The sequence below is a fragment of the Opisthocomus hoazin genome, chromosome 17 (assembly GCF_030867145.1).
Source record: "Opisthocomus hoazin isolate bOpiHoa1 chromosome 17, bOpiHoa1.hap1, whole genome shotgun sequence".
In the NCBI taxonomy this organism is placed as follows: domain Eukaryota; kingdom Metazoa; phylum Chordata; class Aves; order Opisthocomiformes; family Opisthocomidae; genus Opisthocomus; species Opisthocomus hoazin.
The window spans coordinates 4,000,475-4,017,682 of record NC_134430.1 but is presented as its reverse complement, the minus strand read 5'-3'; the positions used below and the strand labels follow the sequence as shown (position 1 = coordinate 4,017,682).

General features: G+C 50.1%; 1 protein-coding gene across 2 annotated transcripts in view; it reads right to left on the bottom strand.

The window, feature by feature from the left end:
- MAN1C1 (mannosidase alpha class 1C member 1) overlaps positions 1-14,339 on the bottom strand; it is a 68,417-nt gene extending 54,078 nt beyond the window's left edge. The window contains exons 1-2 of one of the 2 annotated variants that reach the window (XM_075438076.1): positions 14,026-14,339; positions 12,348-13,283 (exon numbers count right to left, since the gene is read on the bottom strand). In XM_075438076.1, coding sequence (XP_075294191.1) covers positions 12,348-12,917 — 570 coding nt within the window. In that variant the 5' untranslated portion in view covers positions 12,918-13,283; positions 14,026-14,339. The remainder of the gene's footprint in view (positions 1-12,347; positions 13,284-14,025) is intronic. The other variant, XM_075438077.1, reaches the window with a different exon arrangement.
- Between the last annotated feature and the right edge of the window lie 2,869 nt (positions 14,340-17,208).

The window sequence follows — 17,208 nt, the reverse complement described above, 5'->3', positions numbered from 1 at the left end:
ATGACATCACACCGTGCTATACTTTCCCGTGATGCTATAGTCAGGAATTCTTGTATATGCTGCACTTTGGAAGTGAAAAGGTGCCATATATCCACATACATGCACACAGACTGTCACGCACAAAGAGGCATATCAAGCAAATATTTTCCCCAACACTACTGCGATGTCACAAATCATTACCTTTACATTCTAATGTAATGGTTCACTTCACAAGCTTACTTTTGCTAACAAAGTTGCATATTAGGAGATGTCTGTCAAACACGCAACAGCTCTTTCTACAGCTACTGCCAGGGGTCACATGCACAAAGGATGGCAGGCAGTACGCTTTGTGTGACACTATTATTTGGATTTCTCAAGTCCTTTTAACTCTAGGTTGGACAGTCTGGTAATGGCTTTTCTTAGTGACTACTATTTCATTCCAGCATGCTTTCAGGCAAGAAAGTGGAAAAAAATTACCTACCTAGTAATTGTGCTTCTTCAAATGTCACCTCAGAGTCCCCCTCCGGAGTTTTGTGCCTGCAGCATAAATCATGCAGGAAATTCTCCTAGCTCTTAAAATTTTGGGCACTGTGACGTACCTATAGGCTGCCTTGAGGGCTCCTACACTTCAACTACATCCCTTCAAGCATGTAGAGCACACGTTCTTCGTAAATCCCTAATTACACACAGACTATAAATTCTGCTTACAAGTGACCAGCACTCCAGGTGAATGATGTACAATGATCAGTTAAACATCCAGGCTAGAATCCACCAGTTCCTCACCACAAAATCCCCACATTCAAATGGAAGGTGGATGGAATCAGAGACACAAAGGAAGATTGTTTTTCCAGACCTGCATTATGACAAGGTAAGTCATTTTCTCTTTCCCTAAAGACACCATCTGCACAAGATTCTCATTTCTGGAGAGCCAGAGCCCAAGGGGATGCTCCAAAGGAAGCTGTAGCAATAACTAACCAAAAACGGGCAGACTGCAAGTTAAAAAAAAAGTACAGGGATATTTTTATTTGCTTTTTCAAGGAAAATAATAAAAAGAAAAAAATGTCTTTAGCACCTGTTAGGCCTACCTGCTTGACAGACATCAAACAGATCAATTATGAGAAGAAACCAAACAGAGAAGATACGAGGCTTTGTACTCCTGAGCTGTGGATGCAGGACCAGGGCAGGAATACTCTGTGGGTATGGAAGTGAAAGACTCAACAGGGGCCAATTTGCTGGCTAAATCTGCCACAGAGCTGTCCAGAGACAAGAAAATAAAGCCCTCCTCGCCCAGAGTACAAATATCCCAACAGTCACCATAAAGCATGGTTATGGAAATTCTGATGCACTAGAGGGCCAGGGGAAGAGAAGGCTGCGGGGAGACCTTCTTGCGGCCTTTCAGTACTTACAGGGGGCCTATAGGAAAGATGGGGAATATCTTTGTACCAAGGCCTGTTGTAACAGGACAAGGAGTAATGGTTTTAAACTAAGATAGGGTATATTTAGTATGGATATAAGGAAGAAATTTTTTACATTGAGTCTGGTGAAACACCAGAACGGGTTGCCCAGAGAGGTAGTGGGTGCCCCATCCCTGGAAACATTCAGGGTCAGGTTGGACGGGGCTCTGAGCAACCTGGTCTGGTTGCAGATGTCCCTGCTCACTGCTGAGCGGTTGGACTGGACGGCCTCTAAAGGTCCCTGCCAACGGAAAGCATTCTATGAATCTATGACTCTGTGTAAGGCTCTGAAGCAGCCAGCCCAAGCTGGGCAGCTGAAGAGCTCTAGTTCAGCCAAAGAAACGTTTCCAGAGAGTTATCAGATATAAAAAGTGAAGACCACCCTCACAATCAGCCCCTTCCCTCTTTTGGGAAGATGAGATTTCTCAGCCCGGGACATGGCAAGATGCTTTGGAACACGAGTGACTCAGCGAGAGCTGCTAAGTCAGTGTAGGGAGCCAGGTGGATAAACTGAACTGATTCACACCGTGGCTCGCGGCAAGATCTCAGCTAATGACAACCTAAACAGACTGAACAGGCCTCTGTTAGGCCCTTAAATCTGGAAAAGGAAATCACAGCTTTGAATAGGACCCACACTGTAAGCTACGAAAAGCACCCTTTCACTTGGGAAAAAAAACTTAGCACGGTCGCAGGTTCACTCAGCAGCTCAATATACACGTCTCACTCTTTCCATTTCAGGACCACGCATCTGATCAGCCTCTTTCCTCCCAGCACTGGCAAAGCGTGAATTGCTTTTGACACATGGATGGCTCAAGGGCCCAAAAAGCAGTTATAAACAGATGGGATAACTGAAGGAAGGAAGGAAAGAAAGAAAAAAAAAACCACAACATAAATACAGGCCAAGAGTTACCCTGCATCATTCCTGTTTTGCAGTGTGAGAACAGACTTAGGGAGCAGAAGAAACATCTGTTTGGAAACTGTCTTTGTCTCAGTCCAAACGCTGGAACAGGAGAAAAGAGGGAAGTCGAGAACTGCAGGCATACCGCATGCTTTATCTCACACTTGGATGGCTTAACAGGAGAGATCTGGGAGGATGAGTTTAGTTTAATGATTTCTTGCTGGTTCACCTGCTGCCCATCTGTCTTTGTAGTCCTTGCTCAGAGGGACAGATTGGAGCCTTGCTGTCCTCTCCCCTTTCAAGAGTTACTCGTGATTTGAACTTCTGAAGAGAGGAACAGAGTAATTCTCAAGCATTAAGTAGTCAGCAGAGATTAGCCCAATAATTTATCACAGGTAATAGCTAATAACAGACACAAGAAACTCGCTCACAGCGTTGCTAGAGCCTCATGTCAGAGTTGTCACCTTACAAAAGTGTTCTACGAAATTCTTGGACCACAGTAGCAAATCTATTAGCCAGAGGCTGATAAACTCTTCCAAGAGTCCCTCAGTCAACAATAAATCATACAAATCAGGTTGCAAATATTGGATCTTTAATAAAAATGAAGTTGGTGGAGTGGATGCTAGAACCATGTTAGAATTCAGCTGGCAGGATAAAGGGGACTCACTTTCATTTAGCCTGACCTCCCATCACGAGAAGGACCAGGGCTTGGCCTGGGCATCGTTCCAGCCCTGCACCAGACAGTCATCACAAAACAATGACTAACGAACTGCTGAAAGAATAAAGCAAGAAACGGCAAGTTAGTGTACCTGGGTAATAAACAAAAGAAAAGAACCATAAAGATTCATCAAAATTAGAGACAGCAGGCACCTCGTAGGTTACAGACCCCATGTCACTGCCACTGTAGAAGTGGCTCCCACAGTACTGCTCTGGCCAAGATTCCTTTCAAGACCTAAGCAACAAGCTTCCACTCTGTCCCACTTACCAAATTTCACCCTAATATTCAACTCAAAATTTTATTTAAGTCTTCAAAATCCAGAAACGAAAGAACCAGAAGACAGCCGTCTACTGTTTTACCCTACACCAGTCAAGGAGCTGCCTTTCAAAAATCAATCTTTTCAACAACTCTACCATGCAGCCACCGTTGAGAGTGGGCAGACCCACACCCAGCAGTGACAATGTTCTGGTTTTTGGAGCGCTCATTACCATGCAGAAGAAATGTCTGATAGATAAGATAATCAAATACAACTACGATGTTTCAGGACTGACGAATCGTAAGACAGTTCAGCACAATGCTGAATTATCAACATAAATACGTGTCCTTCCTAGATAACTCCAGAGGAAAATGGGGGCTCAGATGGAAGAAGAGCCAGAAACATCCACATTTCCACCAAAAGTATTTTATTTGTGAGCTGGGCTGGCTAACCCAGACAGCAGGAGGGTTCCAGGATGGATGAAATGTGATTACATCATAATTATCTTTTGTTACTTTGCAAAGTACATGGTTATGCACTTTCTTTACTGCCCAGGGAAATCATGTTAACACAATTAGAGCAAGAACCCTGTTTCAAACACGGTTTGCTCGGATGTTACTAACATGGTTCCAATTCTCAGCACAGACAGTCTTCAGAGCCACTTGCTCCACAAATCAGTCGGAGTTCTGTCACGGACTTCCTCTGAAGCAAGTATCAGCTCTTAGAGAAAAGACATTCTCTAGGATGTACTGAACATATAGCTTCACTGTATATCATCATCCTCTGCAAGTGCTGTTGGCACGATGAGATGCTGTAGAATTTCTAAATCTCTTGCATTTATTATTCTTTGCAGCCTTACTCTTAGGATATCATTCTACCCACTAATACACTAAGAAAGAGAGAAATACAACAGCAGCTCTATGGCCATGCAATAGAAGTGTTGGAGGCCAGATTAGAACTAATGAGTTCCTGGCTCCCAGTCAATCACAACCATCAGACCAATTAGCTCAAATAAAGCCCGAGAACTGTTTTCTGCTCAGCTGTCATCTGCCTGTCCTCCCCAGTAACTTCCGAGCTGGAAAACTTCAATTGTGTTTGACAGAGGGTAAAGGTCACAAAGAAACTAAAGTTCAGTGCAAACTGCCAGCAGCCTGGTGGAGAGACCCACAGAGAGCCCCACCAAAGGCAGGACAGCAGCACAGGCTCCCACTCTGTTCAGCAGGCAGCCATGGGCGCCAAGCTCCCAGCACTGGATCATTGCCTCTGGCCCACGCAGCCGAGGCAGGGCACTGGGCAGAGCAACAGGCACCACTGGGCAGGGGTGGGTGACACAGAAGGAACTACAAACACAAGGATGGGGAAAGTCACAAACCGCGTGAGGTGGGTCTGAGGACATACAGGGGTTTCAGTGCACAGGACTCCTACTCCTAGAAGACCAGGCTCCATTACCTTTCTGCTAAAGGAAGAAGCAAGTCTTAAGAGCCCACTTTCTCTTTTCAAACACTTTTGAGATCCCTCCTTTGATTCTAGTACGCAGCACATGGACACACAAGGGACTCTGCATCTCTGCTGTCAAGATAAGTAGATGCAAAAGGGAAGCATTAAAGTCACTTCAGTTTAGTGCAACCTCTAGCCATTACTTACACTCCAGTGTCCTCTCAGGGAATGCTGAAGTGCCTGAGAGGAAACAGTTTTGAATCATATTAGCTTGCTGGATTAGGGATAAAAAAAAACTAAACAACTGTGCCCATTTTACAGAGGTGCATACTGGATCCATACAGTGACACCATGAATCTGCTGTCAGGACCAAGTGTCCTGTTATAATTCACAGCAAGTGCTCTGCTCCCTTTAGTAAGAGTACAAATGCGTAACATCCCTGTCCCATTAATAGAGGATGTTTATTATCCAGTCCTTCGCTGTTCCCACTGTGCTCTCCTTCCTACAATGCTTTGGGTCCATCATGCACAATACACTCGCATTACGCACGGATCACTGACATCGCTGCCCATGACAGCTTCTCTGGAGCCCTTCCAAAATCATGCGTCATACGATGAGCTGAAGCACCAAGGGGATACGCAGCAAAGACAGCAATCATGGGAGTGTGTTCGCTCCTCATGCCAAATCCATTCACAGCGTTCAGAGAAAAGTACTTTTTTGGGGAACGTAAATTTAGTCTCTTTCCTAAGTATGAAAATGAGAATGCTCCAAGCACAAGATTTCCTCTTCCCACCAATGAAGTGAATGCTCTTTCCTGCTTTCTCCTTTTGACAGCTTCATGTCAGTTTTATATTCAGAACTAAATGACAGACTCATCTAAGATATTCTCCTTTCCCTGACTCCCATCTAAAACTTGAATTGTTTTAAATACTGAGAAACCTATTCAAAAACATCAAAACAAAGTGATAAATAATCTAAACAATAATAGACTAATAGAGCAAAACAAACACGATTGATTAACATCATTTGGTAAAGCCTTGCACACAGAGCCAGAGGAAAGAACACTAGACACAAAAATCTTTCTCCCATTAAGGGGCAGATTTAATGGTTGATTAAAAAGTTAATCAGGAGTCTATACATATTTTGGCTGGAAAGATGGAATCTTAACCAAGGTGACTGCGTTTTAGTTAATATTTGCACAACTGCATATAGACAGTCCCCAGACTGATGGCAGAACAGCGAAGGGGGCGACAGTCCTGCTCCCCGAGGGTACACGAGTGTGGTTACAGGAGGACGTTACCGACGGGCCGCAGCCAGGCTCCAGCCCTCCTGCCCTAAACCTCTTGCCTTTACATCTGAGACCTTTCAAAGAGCTTATGTGTATTTACCGAAGTAACTCAGCAAGGTGTAGGTCCTTCTGCACAACACGCTTCCGTGTGTCCTGGAAACTCATTTCACCACGTCCAGCACCCGCATTCAGTCATTTTCTGCAATCCGCCCGGAGAGGTACACACTCCAGCAATTTTGCTGTTGTGCGACCAGCACGCTGTCTTTGAGTGGCAGTTTATAAACTAGACTCATATCAAATTTAGTTGTTGTGGAACAAGTGCTTTCAGTGCTAGATTTTGTAGATAAGAACAAATGTCTTCAAATCGCACAGTACTCCCAAATTCCAAAATGCCCTCAGCCCGAGTAATATCGGTAATAGCGTGCACTAAGGTATCATAGGCGTCTCTAAGGCAAGCAGCACTGTAGCATGGATCACAGCACGTGAAGTATCTTCTATACTCACATATTACACCAACAGAACAAATATGTTTTTAGTCAATTAACTGTATAACTCTATACCCTAGAGACAAAAAAGGTTGAGATGGGTTAGGTCTAAATTCTGTTTGCATGAAACCACCGGAGGCTAGCGAAGCACAAAACACACTGTATGCACCATTTGTGGGATTTACAGTATAGTAGCCTTTTTCAATAGGTTCAGTAAATAAACACATGAGAAGGAGCATGGACGAAGGAAAATTCCAGCAAGCCTGGAGTCAGCCATTGCTTCAAACTGCAGAGAAATTCTCTCATTGCAAAGATATTTCTACCCCAGAGAAAGAATTATGACCTGATCACAGTATATCTGACCTGTTTGAGATCACCATCCCAGCCCATTATAATAAGTATTTTACTGAGAACAGTTTTCTTTACCCTCAGTGTCCAAAGTATGTGTGTTGGAAATCACTGGATTTACATATGACAAGCACAAAGCATCAGACATTTTCCGCGGGTCTCAGTGACAAAGATGTGCACAGGGAGGTGCACTTCCACCTAGAACCGTGCATGCTGCAACTCCCGTACCGAAGCCACTGACAGATTACATTATTTGCTTGCAGTACTGTTCATCCCCAGATTACAGAACGGAAAGGCATTTTCTCCAAATGGAAGAAGTTGTACAGTGTAGGGAAAGGGAGATGTCTGAAACCTTTTTACCGCTGGCTTCAGAAATGAGATGGCTCAGGAACGACCAATAATGTGATTTACAGCGCTGTACCCACAGGCCAACTGTAACTCAAACTGAGAACTGTTTTGAGCCCCGCTTTCAATAAATTGGTGATCGTAATCCTGTTGCCAGTGCTTATGCACCCATGTAAAATCCCCTGAGAATACCCATGGCTTGCCTCCATGAAGGGGTGCAAGATGGAACAAGCCCCTGACGAGGCAATGCTCCCATAGGGGCCAGGGATGCGGCACAAATCCCGTGGGAGAATAAGCAGGGCTTCCCAGCTCTGCCGCAACACCACACTCTTCTTCACTGCGGAAAGGATGTCAAAAAAGGGTCAGCGCTGTCAAAACACAAAGGGAACTTGGCAACTAACACCAAGTAACTTTCTGCAACAGCTGAGCTCCCGATAACGTTCCTGTTTCTTGCCAATTATATTTAGGGACAAATTGTCAAGATATTTGTGTTTAAAAGACTTATCTACCTTAATAGGTTCCTGCTGATCTGCAGAGTGATGCAGGATAACAGTGTACACAGAATCTGATGACCTTCTTCCCCCTGGGGTCTAATTTTCAAAAGCAAATACATCTTTAGAGCTGTCTTAAAAAAGGACAGCAAGGCGAGGCAAATGAAGGTGGAGACAGGGAGAAAAGCCAGGATGAAGAGAACTGCACTGTAAAACAAATAGGCTTCAGTATTACTAATCCGGAGGAAATGAATGCATGTGTCAAACCCAAGGGCACAATCCTGGCAGAGGACTAAAAGCCTGCCCGAATTTGACACATTCCCTTATTTGAAAGGGACAAAGGACACTGTCAGGTTCAGGTATTAGGTATTCTCAGACATCAGGCAAGGAAACTTGCCTTTTGTACTGAAAGAATAAAAGAAAAACCAGTAAATCACTGTTCACATTTTTCTCACATCTCGTGCCTGGAAGTAAGCTAGCTAGTTTAATTTCATTGATGGACACTTTCTGGTCTAGCTGGTTACAGTGCTTGTCCTTAAGCACTGGACGGCAGTAGTAGGGTTGGTATAAAAATACCTTCGAGAAATGCTGTTCTTTCTCCCCACTGCTTCCCTACCTAGGAGACCCACGAAGCCAAGGCAGCAACAGTACAGCAAGAAGCAGTCTGTTTTGCTTCATCCATCATCAGCAAAACTGTCAGCTCAGCCCCAACAGCAAAATCTTTATTACTGGTTATGATGCAAAAGGCAGAAACCACACGGTCTGATTTTCCCAGATCTGAGGCTGAGTTTGCAGTAGCGGCAGTTGGAGGGGAAATCATTTTGACTTTTCACTGAGCCAATTTGATCTGGAAATTGTTGAGAGCAAATAAATATGGAATCCCACTGTGGCATTTCTGCAGTCACTTTCCAACTACAACCACTCGTCTTTTTCTTTTTTCAAACATCACTGATTAGTATTTGGCACATGTAAAAAATTAGCTATTCCCTGAAGCCATGCATGACTGATCAATTACAGAACTAATATGTTTTTCAGAGGTCAGTTTAAGACATGAATAATCCCAGGCCCTTTTAAATTTCTCAGCCTGTAGCATGGGGATATTGTTGCTTGGTTTTACTGCAGTTTTGTTCAAAAGGTCAGAGTGCCCACAGTGCTCAGCTGCCCACAGCAACACACAGCAGTATATCCTAGGCAATTCTCCAGGTGACCAACGACCTTTTGCAGTAAGCAGTCTGTGCAATACAGGTGCTCTCTTTTTTCCTTCACAGGAAAACAACTGCTTATTGACTCTGGACTTGTCTCTGAAAAGGTAAGTTGAACCTAAGAAGCCTGCCACTCTCTTAAGTTACTCACCAGTGCAAAGCAGAATACTTGCATGCACACGCCAGCTCAGCTCACTGCAGCACTTCTTTTAACAGACCTCTACATGCCATTTCGACTCACTAACCCCTCTCTTTTTCCTTCTGCACTACTAGGAAACACAGCATGCAAAGCACACAAGTCAGTGAGGCAGATACACCCCTGGCCAGACTCCTTAAACCTGCAAACAGCTCCGGTGCCGCCAGCACTGCACAGAGCTTTCCCAAACAGCAGTAAAGCGGGAGACACCACAGCGGTGGGTTTCACACCCTGGACAACACTATCTTTTAAGCAGCTAACGTCTAGCAGGACTACATTAGTTGACATTTTTCACACATAACGGCCAAGAAACTAATGACACACCCTATGTGTGTCATTAGTTCTATGACCCTCTTCCTCGGCTGAAGCATCGAGCAGCTTAGAGGCTGGGTGGGAAAGAGCAGACGCCTGCTCAGACTCCTGCTCCGACAGCAGGGTCCGATGAGAAAACAGCAAGTTCCAACTCTCTAGGCTGGGCATCAGCCCTGGTCTTTGATCATGCACCAGTTCTTTCTCCTGGCTTTCATCTAGGCTCTGGCAGACAGATAGGGGGAAAAAATATTAACTAATCCCATCCATATCCATCCTCCCTGTTATAGAGGTGCTGACCTGTAACAACAGCCTGCGGGGCGGGGGAAGACCTGAAGTACCAGGACATTTTGGAACACATTTTAGCAAATTACAGGGCTTAAAGCTCTGGAAGAAGGAGAGAAAAACTACTTGCTGCTACTGCACACAACACCTTAAAACAGTCAGCCAACCTGCCACCTGTCCCTGCTGGCATCGCTCACATCACGTGAGGAGTATTTGCTAACCCAAATGCTCTATCATTGCTTATTTCTTCCTTGTAATTTTTTTTCTTTACTCATATGTTTCTTTTTATACAGCATTTGTCTTCTAACCTCTCTCGGTTTGTTTTCTTCATGCCTTTTTGATTTGCAAAAAAAGGACACACCTTATCTCTCCCACAAGCTGCTCCGCCATCCCTTGTTCTGCACATTCAGTCTTGTATCTCAGCACCATTTTTGTTTCTCTCTCTCTTTCTGAATAAACACAAGTGCAGGCACTTTTAAGGAATAAGGGCTCTGTTTGAAGAGTAATTAGCTGTCAGCATAAAACTAGTATTTATGGATTCTCATCCTTGAAAAATCTAACTCTGCTACCCGGCACTGATTATGGCTGTTATAAACAGATGGGACTGAATCCATACAGCTTGCAATAATCCTGTTTTTAAAAAATAATTAACTACAAATAAAGGACTGAATTCCAGTAGCTTTCATAAATTTGATTTCCAGTTTGATTTGTTTGCACAGAGTGGAAGCTGGGTTATTCACGGGTACGCCGTGCTGCCCTAGCATACCTGGAGAGTGGGAGTCTGCAGCGTATTCAAGCACCCGCTCCGCAGCTCGGGGCACGCGAGAGGGCCGGGTACTGGAATATTCCAACTCCCCTGCAGCTGAGATGCAGAATGAAAGGACAGCTCCATCACACCTGGGATCATAAAGAAACCCAGCACCCCTGGGTGTGTTGTGTCTGGTTGCCTGGCAGAGAAGTTGGAATTTTACCAGTATGCAGCCTTTGTTTTAACAGCTGACAGAAGTACCAGGGGGGGAGCTTTAAAAAAATGTTTTTAAAACACAGGTTACAGCGGATGAAAGCCCTCGGTGTGTTATGCTTTGACTTTCTTCTCTGTTCAACCTGGGGCAGCATCTTTGCTGAATGCCTACACCTCTGCGAGAGAACAAACCCAGGAAATTGATACTCTGCTTAATTAAATCATTGCATTTTACTTATTGGCACCTCTTACTAGACCAAAATTCACTCCGAGTTGGTTATTCATCATAGCAACAGATACGACAAACACAATCAAATACTACACAGAATCTATAGCTCTTGGTTAACTAGGTCACAGATTGCTCTGCAACGTTGCTGAGGCTGCCAGGCTTTTACGCACAAACCGGAGGCACCAGGCCAACCCCCCCCTCCATCTCACCCCGTCGGTGGGGCTACCCAGGCTCAGCGGGGTCTACGCCAGGGCAGCCTTCAGCTCGCTCTTTGCTGGCAACAAGTCCCGAGCCAGCTCCACCCGCAGTAAGCGACGTGAGGATTTACAGGCACAGGCAGCCTCACGCTTCCACCCCAACATCTGCAAGAGCACAGCCCATCTGTCCTTCCATCCATCCCTCCCTCCCCACGGACCAGTGCAAGTCTCGTCAGCCACCAGCTCTTGTGTCAAGCGGCCAGGTCTACCCCGACACCCCGGGGAAGGGAGCCTCTTACACAGCCGCAGACACCTCTCGCCCAGCAAGTTTCGATTCCTACTAACTGAGCTGAAATTTCCCTTTGCCTCATTTCAGCTCTTTAATTTCTCCTCACACCCTACCAGGCTGCCCTAACACTTCCTCTCCGGCGAGCGCAGGTGCGTGCCGATGCCGACAGGCACGTGCGCCCGCTGACGCCTCGCCATCGCAGGGTTACGCTGCGGGACACCCCCGGAAAGAGAAATTCCTGTCACCTTCCTGGGGAAAAGGAGGGCGAAATGGGGACGGGGGGTCTGTGTGGAAAATGGGGGCATGGCTGGGGAAGTGAGGGGCATGTGAGGAGAGCAGGGGCAATGGGGAGAGGACGAGGCTGTGAGGGGATGGTGATGGCTGACGGAGTGGGGACAGGGCTGTGAGGGGATGGTGATGGCTGACGGAGTGGGGACAGGGCCGTGAGGGGATGGTGACGGCTGACGGAGTGGGGAGACATGGCCGTGAGGGGAGGCAAGAGCTGACTGAGGGGGCAGACATGGCTGTGAGGGGATGGCGGGCCATGGCTAACTGAGGGGGGAGACACAGCCGTGAGGGGAGCCGAGGGCTGACTGATGGCGGTGACATGGCCGCGAGGGGATGGCAAGGACTGGCTGAGAAGAGCACATGGCCACGAGGGGAGGCAAGGGCTGACTGAGGGGGTGGGGGACACGGCCATGAGGGGATGGTGAGGGCTGACTGAGGGGGCACATGGCCGTCAGGGGATGCAAGGGCTGACCGAGAGGAGACATGGCCATGAGGGGAGCCGAGGGCTGACTGAGGGGGGACATGGCCATGAGGGGAGCCGAGGGCTGACTGAGGGGGTGACACAGCCGTGACGGGACGCAAGGGCTGACTGGGGGGGCGGACACGGCCATGAGGGGATGGTGAGGGCTGGCTGAGGCGGGAGGGGGGACATGGCCGGGAGGGGCACAGAGCGCGGCGCGGGGTCTCCTCACCTCTTTAATCTTCACCCTGCGGGCGCGGGTCTCGGGGTCCTCTCCGGGCCGCCCGCCCCGCACCGGGTGGCGGAGGCTCCGGCGGAACCTCTCGTAGTCGAAGCGGAACGGAGCTCGCCTCTCCCGGGCGGGGGGAGCCCCGGTGGCGGGCTCGGCTCGCCGCTCGCCGCCCTGCCCCTGCTGCCGGGAGCCCGGCGCGGTGCGGGCCGGCGGACCGGCCATGCGGGCGGCGGCGCGGAGCTTCTCCCGGAGGCGGCGGGGGGCGGCGGGGCTGGCGTGGCGGGGCTCGGCGGCGGCGGGGGGGCTGCGGGGCAGGTCGGTGTCGCGGGTGGAGGAGGAGGAGGAGGCGGAGGAGGCGGAGGAAGAAGAGGAGGAGGAGGCGGCGGCGGTGGCCCGGCGGGGTAGGAAGAGGCGCTTGAAGCGGGAGGAATCGGGCAGGAGGAAGAGGGCCCCGAAGCACAGCGTGAGCAGGCCCGAGAGGAAGAGCAGGAACAGGAACTTCTGCGGCAGCCGCAGCCCCAGCGCCGCCGACCAGCCCGGCATGCCCGGCAGCTTCCGCAGCCCCACCATGGGGCACCGGATCGCGGCCGCCGGGCGGGCTCCGCCGCCTCCTCCTCCCGCGGCGAAAGGCTCAGGGGTTCCCGTCCCCGTCCCCCGCCGGGCGCCTTCAGCAGGGACCGCCGGCGGGTGAGGCGCGGGTGGCTCCGGAGCGGGCTCCGCCGCGCGGCCCCGCCGCTGCCCGGGGTCCTCGCCCGAGAGAGCGGCCGTTCAGAGTCCCCTCTCCCGGCATGGAGGCGGCGGCGAGGGCATCCCGCCGGAGCCGGGCTGCTCCCGGCCGGAGTCCCCGCTGCCGGCCGCTGTCGGGCTGGCTCAGGGAGCGGTGCCGGGGAGGTGCGATCGCTGCTCTCTAGGCGGTGGGTTCATGCTGCAGCATTTCTGCGGGAGGGGGGGAGCAGAGAGAAGAGCGCGTTCATTCAACACCAAGAAGGATGCAGCCGGCTAAGCCTTTGCCCCGCAGGGTCTGCCGCCTCCCCCCCCTCCTCCAGCCACACTAGTTCGTTTTCCCTCTCTCCGGACTTCCCACCAACTCTCCGCTCCGCGGGCATCTCCCAGCTCCGCACCAGCCCCCGCAGCTCCGGGCTCTGCTGGCGGGGCAGCCCCGGGCCCGGGAGGAGCATCCGCGCCCCGGCGAGGAGCGAGGCGGGGGGCCCAGGGACGGAGAGCAGACGGGCGGCGACGGGGCTGCTCCGCTCCTCACCGGGCTGCCAGGGGCTGCCTTCGCCCGCGCAGGGCTGGGGACGATGAGACTGCAAAGCAGCCGTGCGGAGAGCGCGGCTCGGGCTAACTTTCTTTAGAGAAAAAAAAAATCCACCCAACAAAAAAAAAAACCCAACACAAAAATCCCAAAAAACTAAGGATTTTGTTTTAGCTAAGTGGATCCCGCAAATTCCCCCTTCCTCCCAAATCTCTGCCTCCCTGGTAGAGTTATCCACACCCGCACAACCCCCAGTTCCTTCCTGCGCGCTGGAAGAGACAGAGCGGAACTTTCCGAGCACGAAAGCCAGCAGGACCGCTTTCAAACAGCAGGACACGCTTCCAAGCCCTACCTACGAGCCGCACATCACCCCTGCCCCTATGGGGGGGGGAACGACGCTGCCCCCCAACCCTGTTTACTCACCCCTCTGCCAAATCCAAGCCACTCGGGGTCCTACAGCAGAGCAAAATCTTCTCAGTCCCGCCCGCGCATCTCAAAAGCGAGAACCCCTTGCCGCTGCCAGCGCTCGCCAGTGCCCGTTAAATTAAGGGGAGGAAGAGGCTGGCTGGCTGCCGGGCTCTCTGGGGGACAGCTCCTATCTCCCGCCCACCCGAGCATCCAGGAGGGAAGGACCTGACTGCACCAAGCTACTCGCAGGCCTCTGGTTTTCACCTCCCCCCCCGCGGAGGGAGACCCGCCGGGCTCCGCTGCCCGCACACGCCGCCCGCCCGCACCGCCGCCGCTCACTGCGACAGCGCCGCTAGCCCCGCCCCTCGCCCCGCCCCTCCTCCTGCCAGCGGTTACTCTGGGGAGGAGGCGGGGGCGCCGAGACCCAATCAGCAGGCCAGGTCCTGCCCGCCGCCACGCTCGCCCCGAGGGCCACTCTCCGCCCTCGCTTGCTATTGGCTGGCTGGTGAAGCCTGGCCGCACCCGTTGGCTCTTCCAAACGCCAGGAAAGCCGGCAGACCCGCCCGCTTGTTTACCACACTTGCCCGGCTCGAGCTGAGAGCGCGCCTCGCACCGCCCCTTTCCTCCAGCCAGCCTCCCATTGGCTGCGAGGCTTCCCCATCCACGCTGCGATTGGCCGAAGGGGGGCCAGATGCTTTAAATAGGGGCTGAGGGGGCGGGATGAGCTCAGAGAGCTGTGAGGGCTCTGCTGGTGTGGAATGAGAGGTGTGTGGTCTTCAGCTTACCTCAGCCGTCGTGAGGGCTCGAGAGGCAGATTTACACGCGGAGCCCCCATAGCCACCCACCCAAGGTCTGGTGTGTGCCAGTGAGTCAACGCCACCAGGAAGGACCTTATCCCAAGGGCCTGGCGTGGCAGCTCGTCCCTGCCCAGGAGCAGGGGCCTCGGAGGGGGACCAGAGATGGTTTGGAAACCACCTTTCTGCACACAGAACTATCCTTTTATGTTTTTGTGAGCCCAAAGTTGGCTGCCATGAAGCACATCTGAATCCTGAATATTTAAATCCTCGTCCCACACAGTCACTAATCAAATCTCGGAGTCACCCTGTGAGGTAATACTGCACTGGAGGTGAAGATGGTGAACCGAAGCGTTTCTGCACATAAATGTTACCCAAACCCCCCCCCCTCAAAAAAGCAGAATTACCAAGGAAAGAGAACAAAGGCCACCACCCAAAACTGAAGGCATCGAAACCGCTCAGGAAGGGAGCTGGATGGGTGGAGGCAGCTGCCAGCAGTGGTTTCTGGGTGCTGCGAGCGTGAGATAGAGGAGCTGCAGCGGGAGGAGGCTCACAGGAAAGGGTAAACTGCAGCCGCTGAAGTATTGATGTGACTAAACTTGGAAGAGCTAAAAGAGAACATTTTGTAGGCTGGGAAGGGAGCTGTGAGGTAAGAAATCATCTGCTGTTTGCGTCTTCCTCCGCTCAGAGGGCTCCTTCTTCACAACAACTACCACCACAGGAGAGAAATACCTGGTCTGATTGCTGGCTCTACCGGGAGCGTGTCGCAGGGCCCCACGTTTTGAACTGTTCTGCTGAGAATCACTTACGTTGTCATTTTCCCATGAAAAGTGCTTTAAGTGATACAAGGCAGGCAGCAGAGCAGCTCTAGGAGCAGGATTCAGGAGCTGCTATCGACCCAGCTATGCCCAAGGCTGGCGATCATCCTGCCTTACCCTTCCTTGCACCTCCACAGCTGCTGCAGGTTTTTATCGAGTCAAAATAAAACTAAAACATAAGCCTTGTGCTGTTAGCTGTCCAGTGGACCTTGAACGCAACCACCCTCAGCGGCAAATTTGCATCTTGATTATTTGGTTTTGAAACATGTCCTTTGAACCATCCCCTGCGGTTTGCAGGCAGGACCGGTTCAGCCCACGCAAGAGGAAGATGCGGGCACCGTCTCAGCCACCATGGACGGTTTCCTCCGGAGCAGCTGCTCTCCCTTCGCTGCCCTGGCGCTGCACTGCGAGGGAGAGGGCAGCGGATTTGGCTGCTCCGTTCTGGCAGGTCACACAGGAGCGCAGCAGATGCTCCGCAAGCTCCTTGGAGCCCAGGGGAGCTCTTTGCAAAGGATGATTTGCTTTTGCTTCTTTGCACACCTTCGCAGGGCAGCTCGGGAGAAGGGGGAGAAGCCTGAAAGCCAGCTGCCAGTTCCGTTACGTTGAGCATTGATGCAGTTGGGAGGGCTCTTACTGCTGCCCTGCCTCATGCGTTAATCAGTGGTCCCCCAGGGACCAGCACCAGCAAAAGACCATCGCTCTGTGGGCTTCCATCATCCTTTCTTCCACCACCTGACACGCTGCCTTGCCCCCAGACTGAATGGAAATAATCCTTCACCCTCCTCAGATCTCCTCTTCCCTGGGGAGACCTCAAGCAGCAGGATGCATTTCATCTCAGCCTTAAAAAAAACCAAACAAACAGCTAACAAAAAAAATCCCAAGAAAAACCCACCAGCCCCAAAACCTCTGCTATTGCGGTGGTGGTCTGTTGATCTTCTTATAGGTGGCTCCAGGACCGAAAAGGTTAGTTAGCTCTGCTTTCTAAGAGGATTTGGGGGCATCAGGTAGGATAATAAAATTGACAGCTGAGAACAAACCAGAGGGAGAATAAAACAGACAGCTCTGAACAAATCATAAGGCTATGCCTAGCTCTTGGCTTTATACAGCAGTGACAGAAAAGTTGAAGGCTTATCTTTTAATGAAGTTAAATTATGAAATCTTTTTGTTTTGCTTTGTGTTTAGCATAACATTGTCTTGAAGGTAAATGCTTAGAAAGTAAAGGTTTTCTAAATTAGGTTAAATTAAGATACCATTCTTCTTAAAGATGACAAAGCATTGTCTTCAAGGTAAATGTTTAATTACATTTTAAAAACAATTTAGTCTGTGTAATTATAAGACCGAGAGCCTAGTCTCTGCGTATGACTGCAGTTCCAGGCGCAAGCCAAGCGAATTGAGAAACTGGTGTTGAAGGAGTTAGGAGGCAGAGTGTAATCACTGGAAAGATGGGGGTCCAGCTGCATTGTGGTTCTTGGTTTTAGCAGGACTGGAAGAAATAATGTTGAGAAAATTACTTTTTTTTATGTCCATAAGAAAAGTAGAATTTAATATCTACCTTTCTGTGAGAAAGAAAACTAGAGAGTGATAGA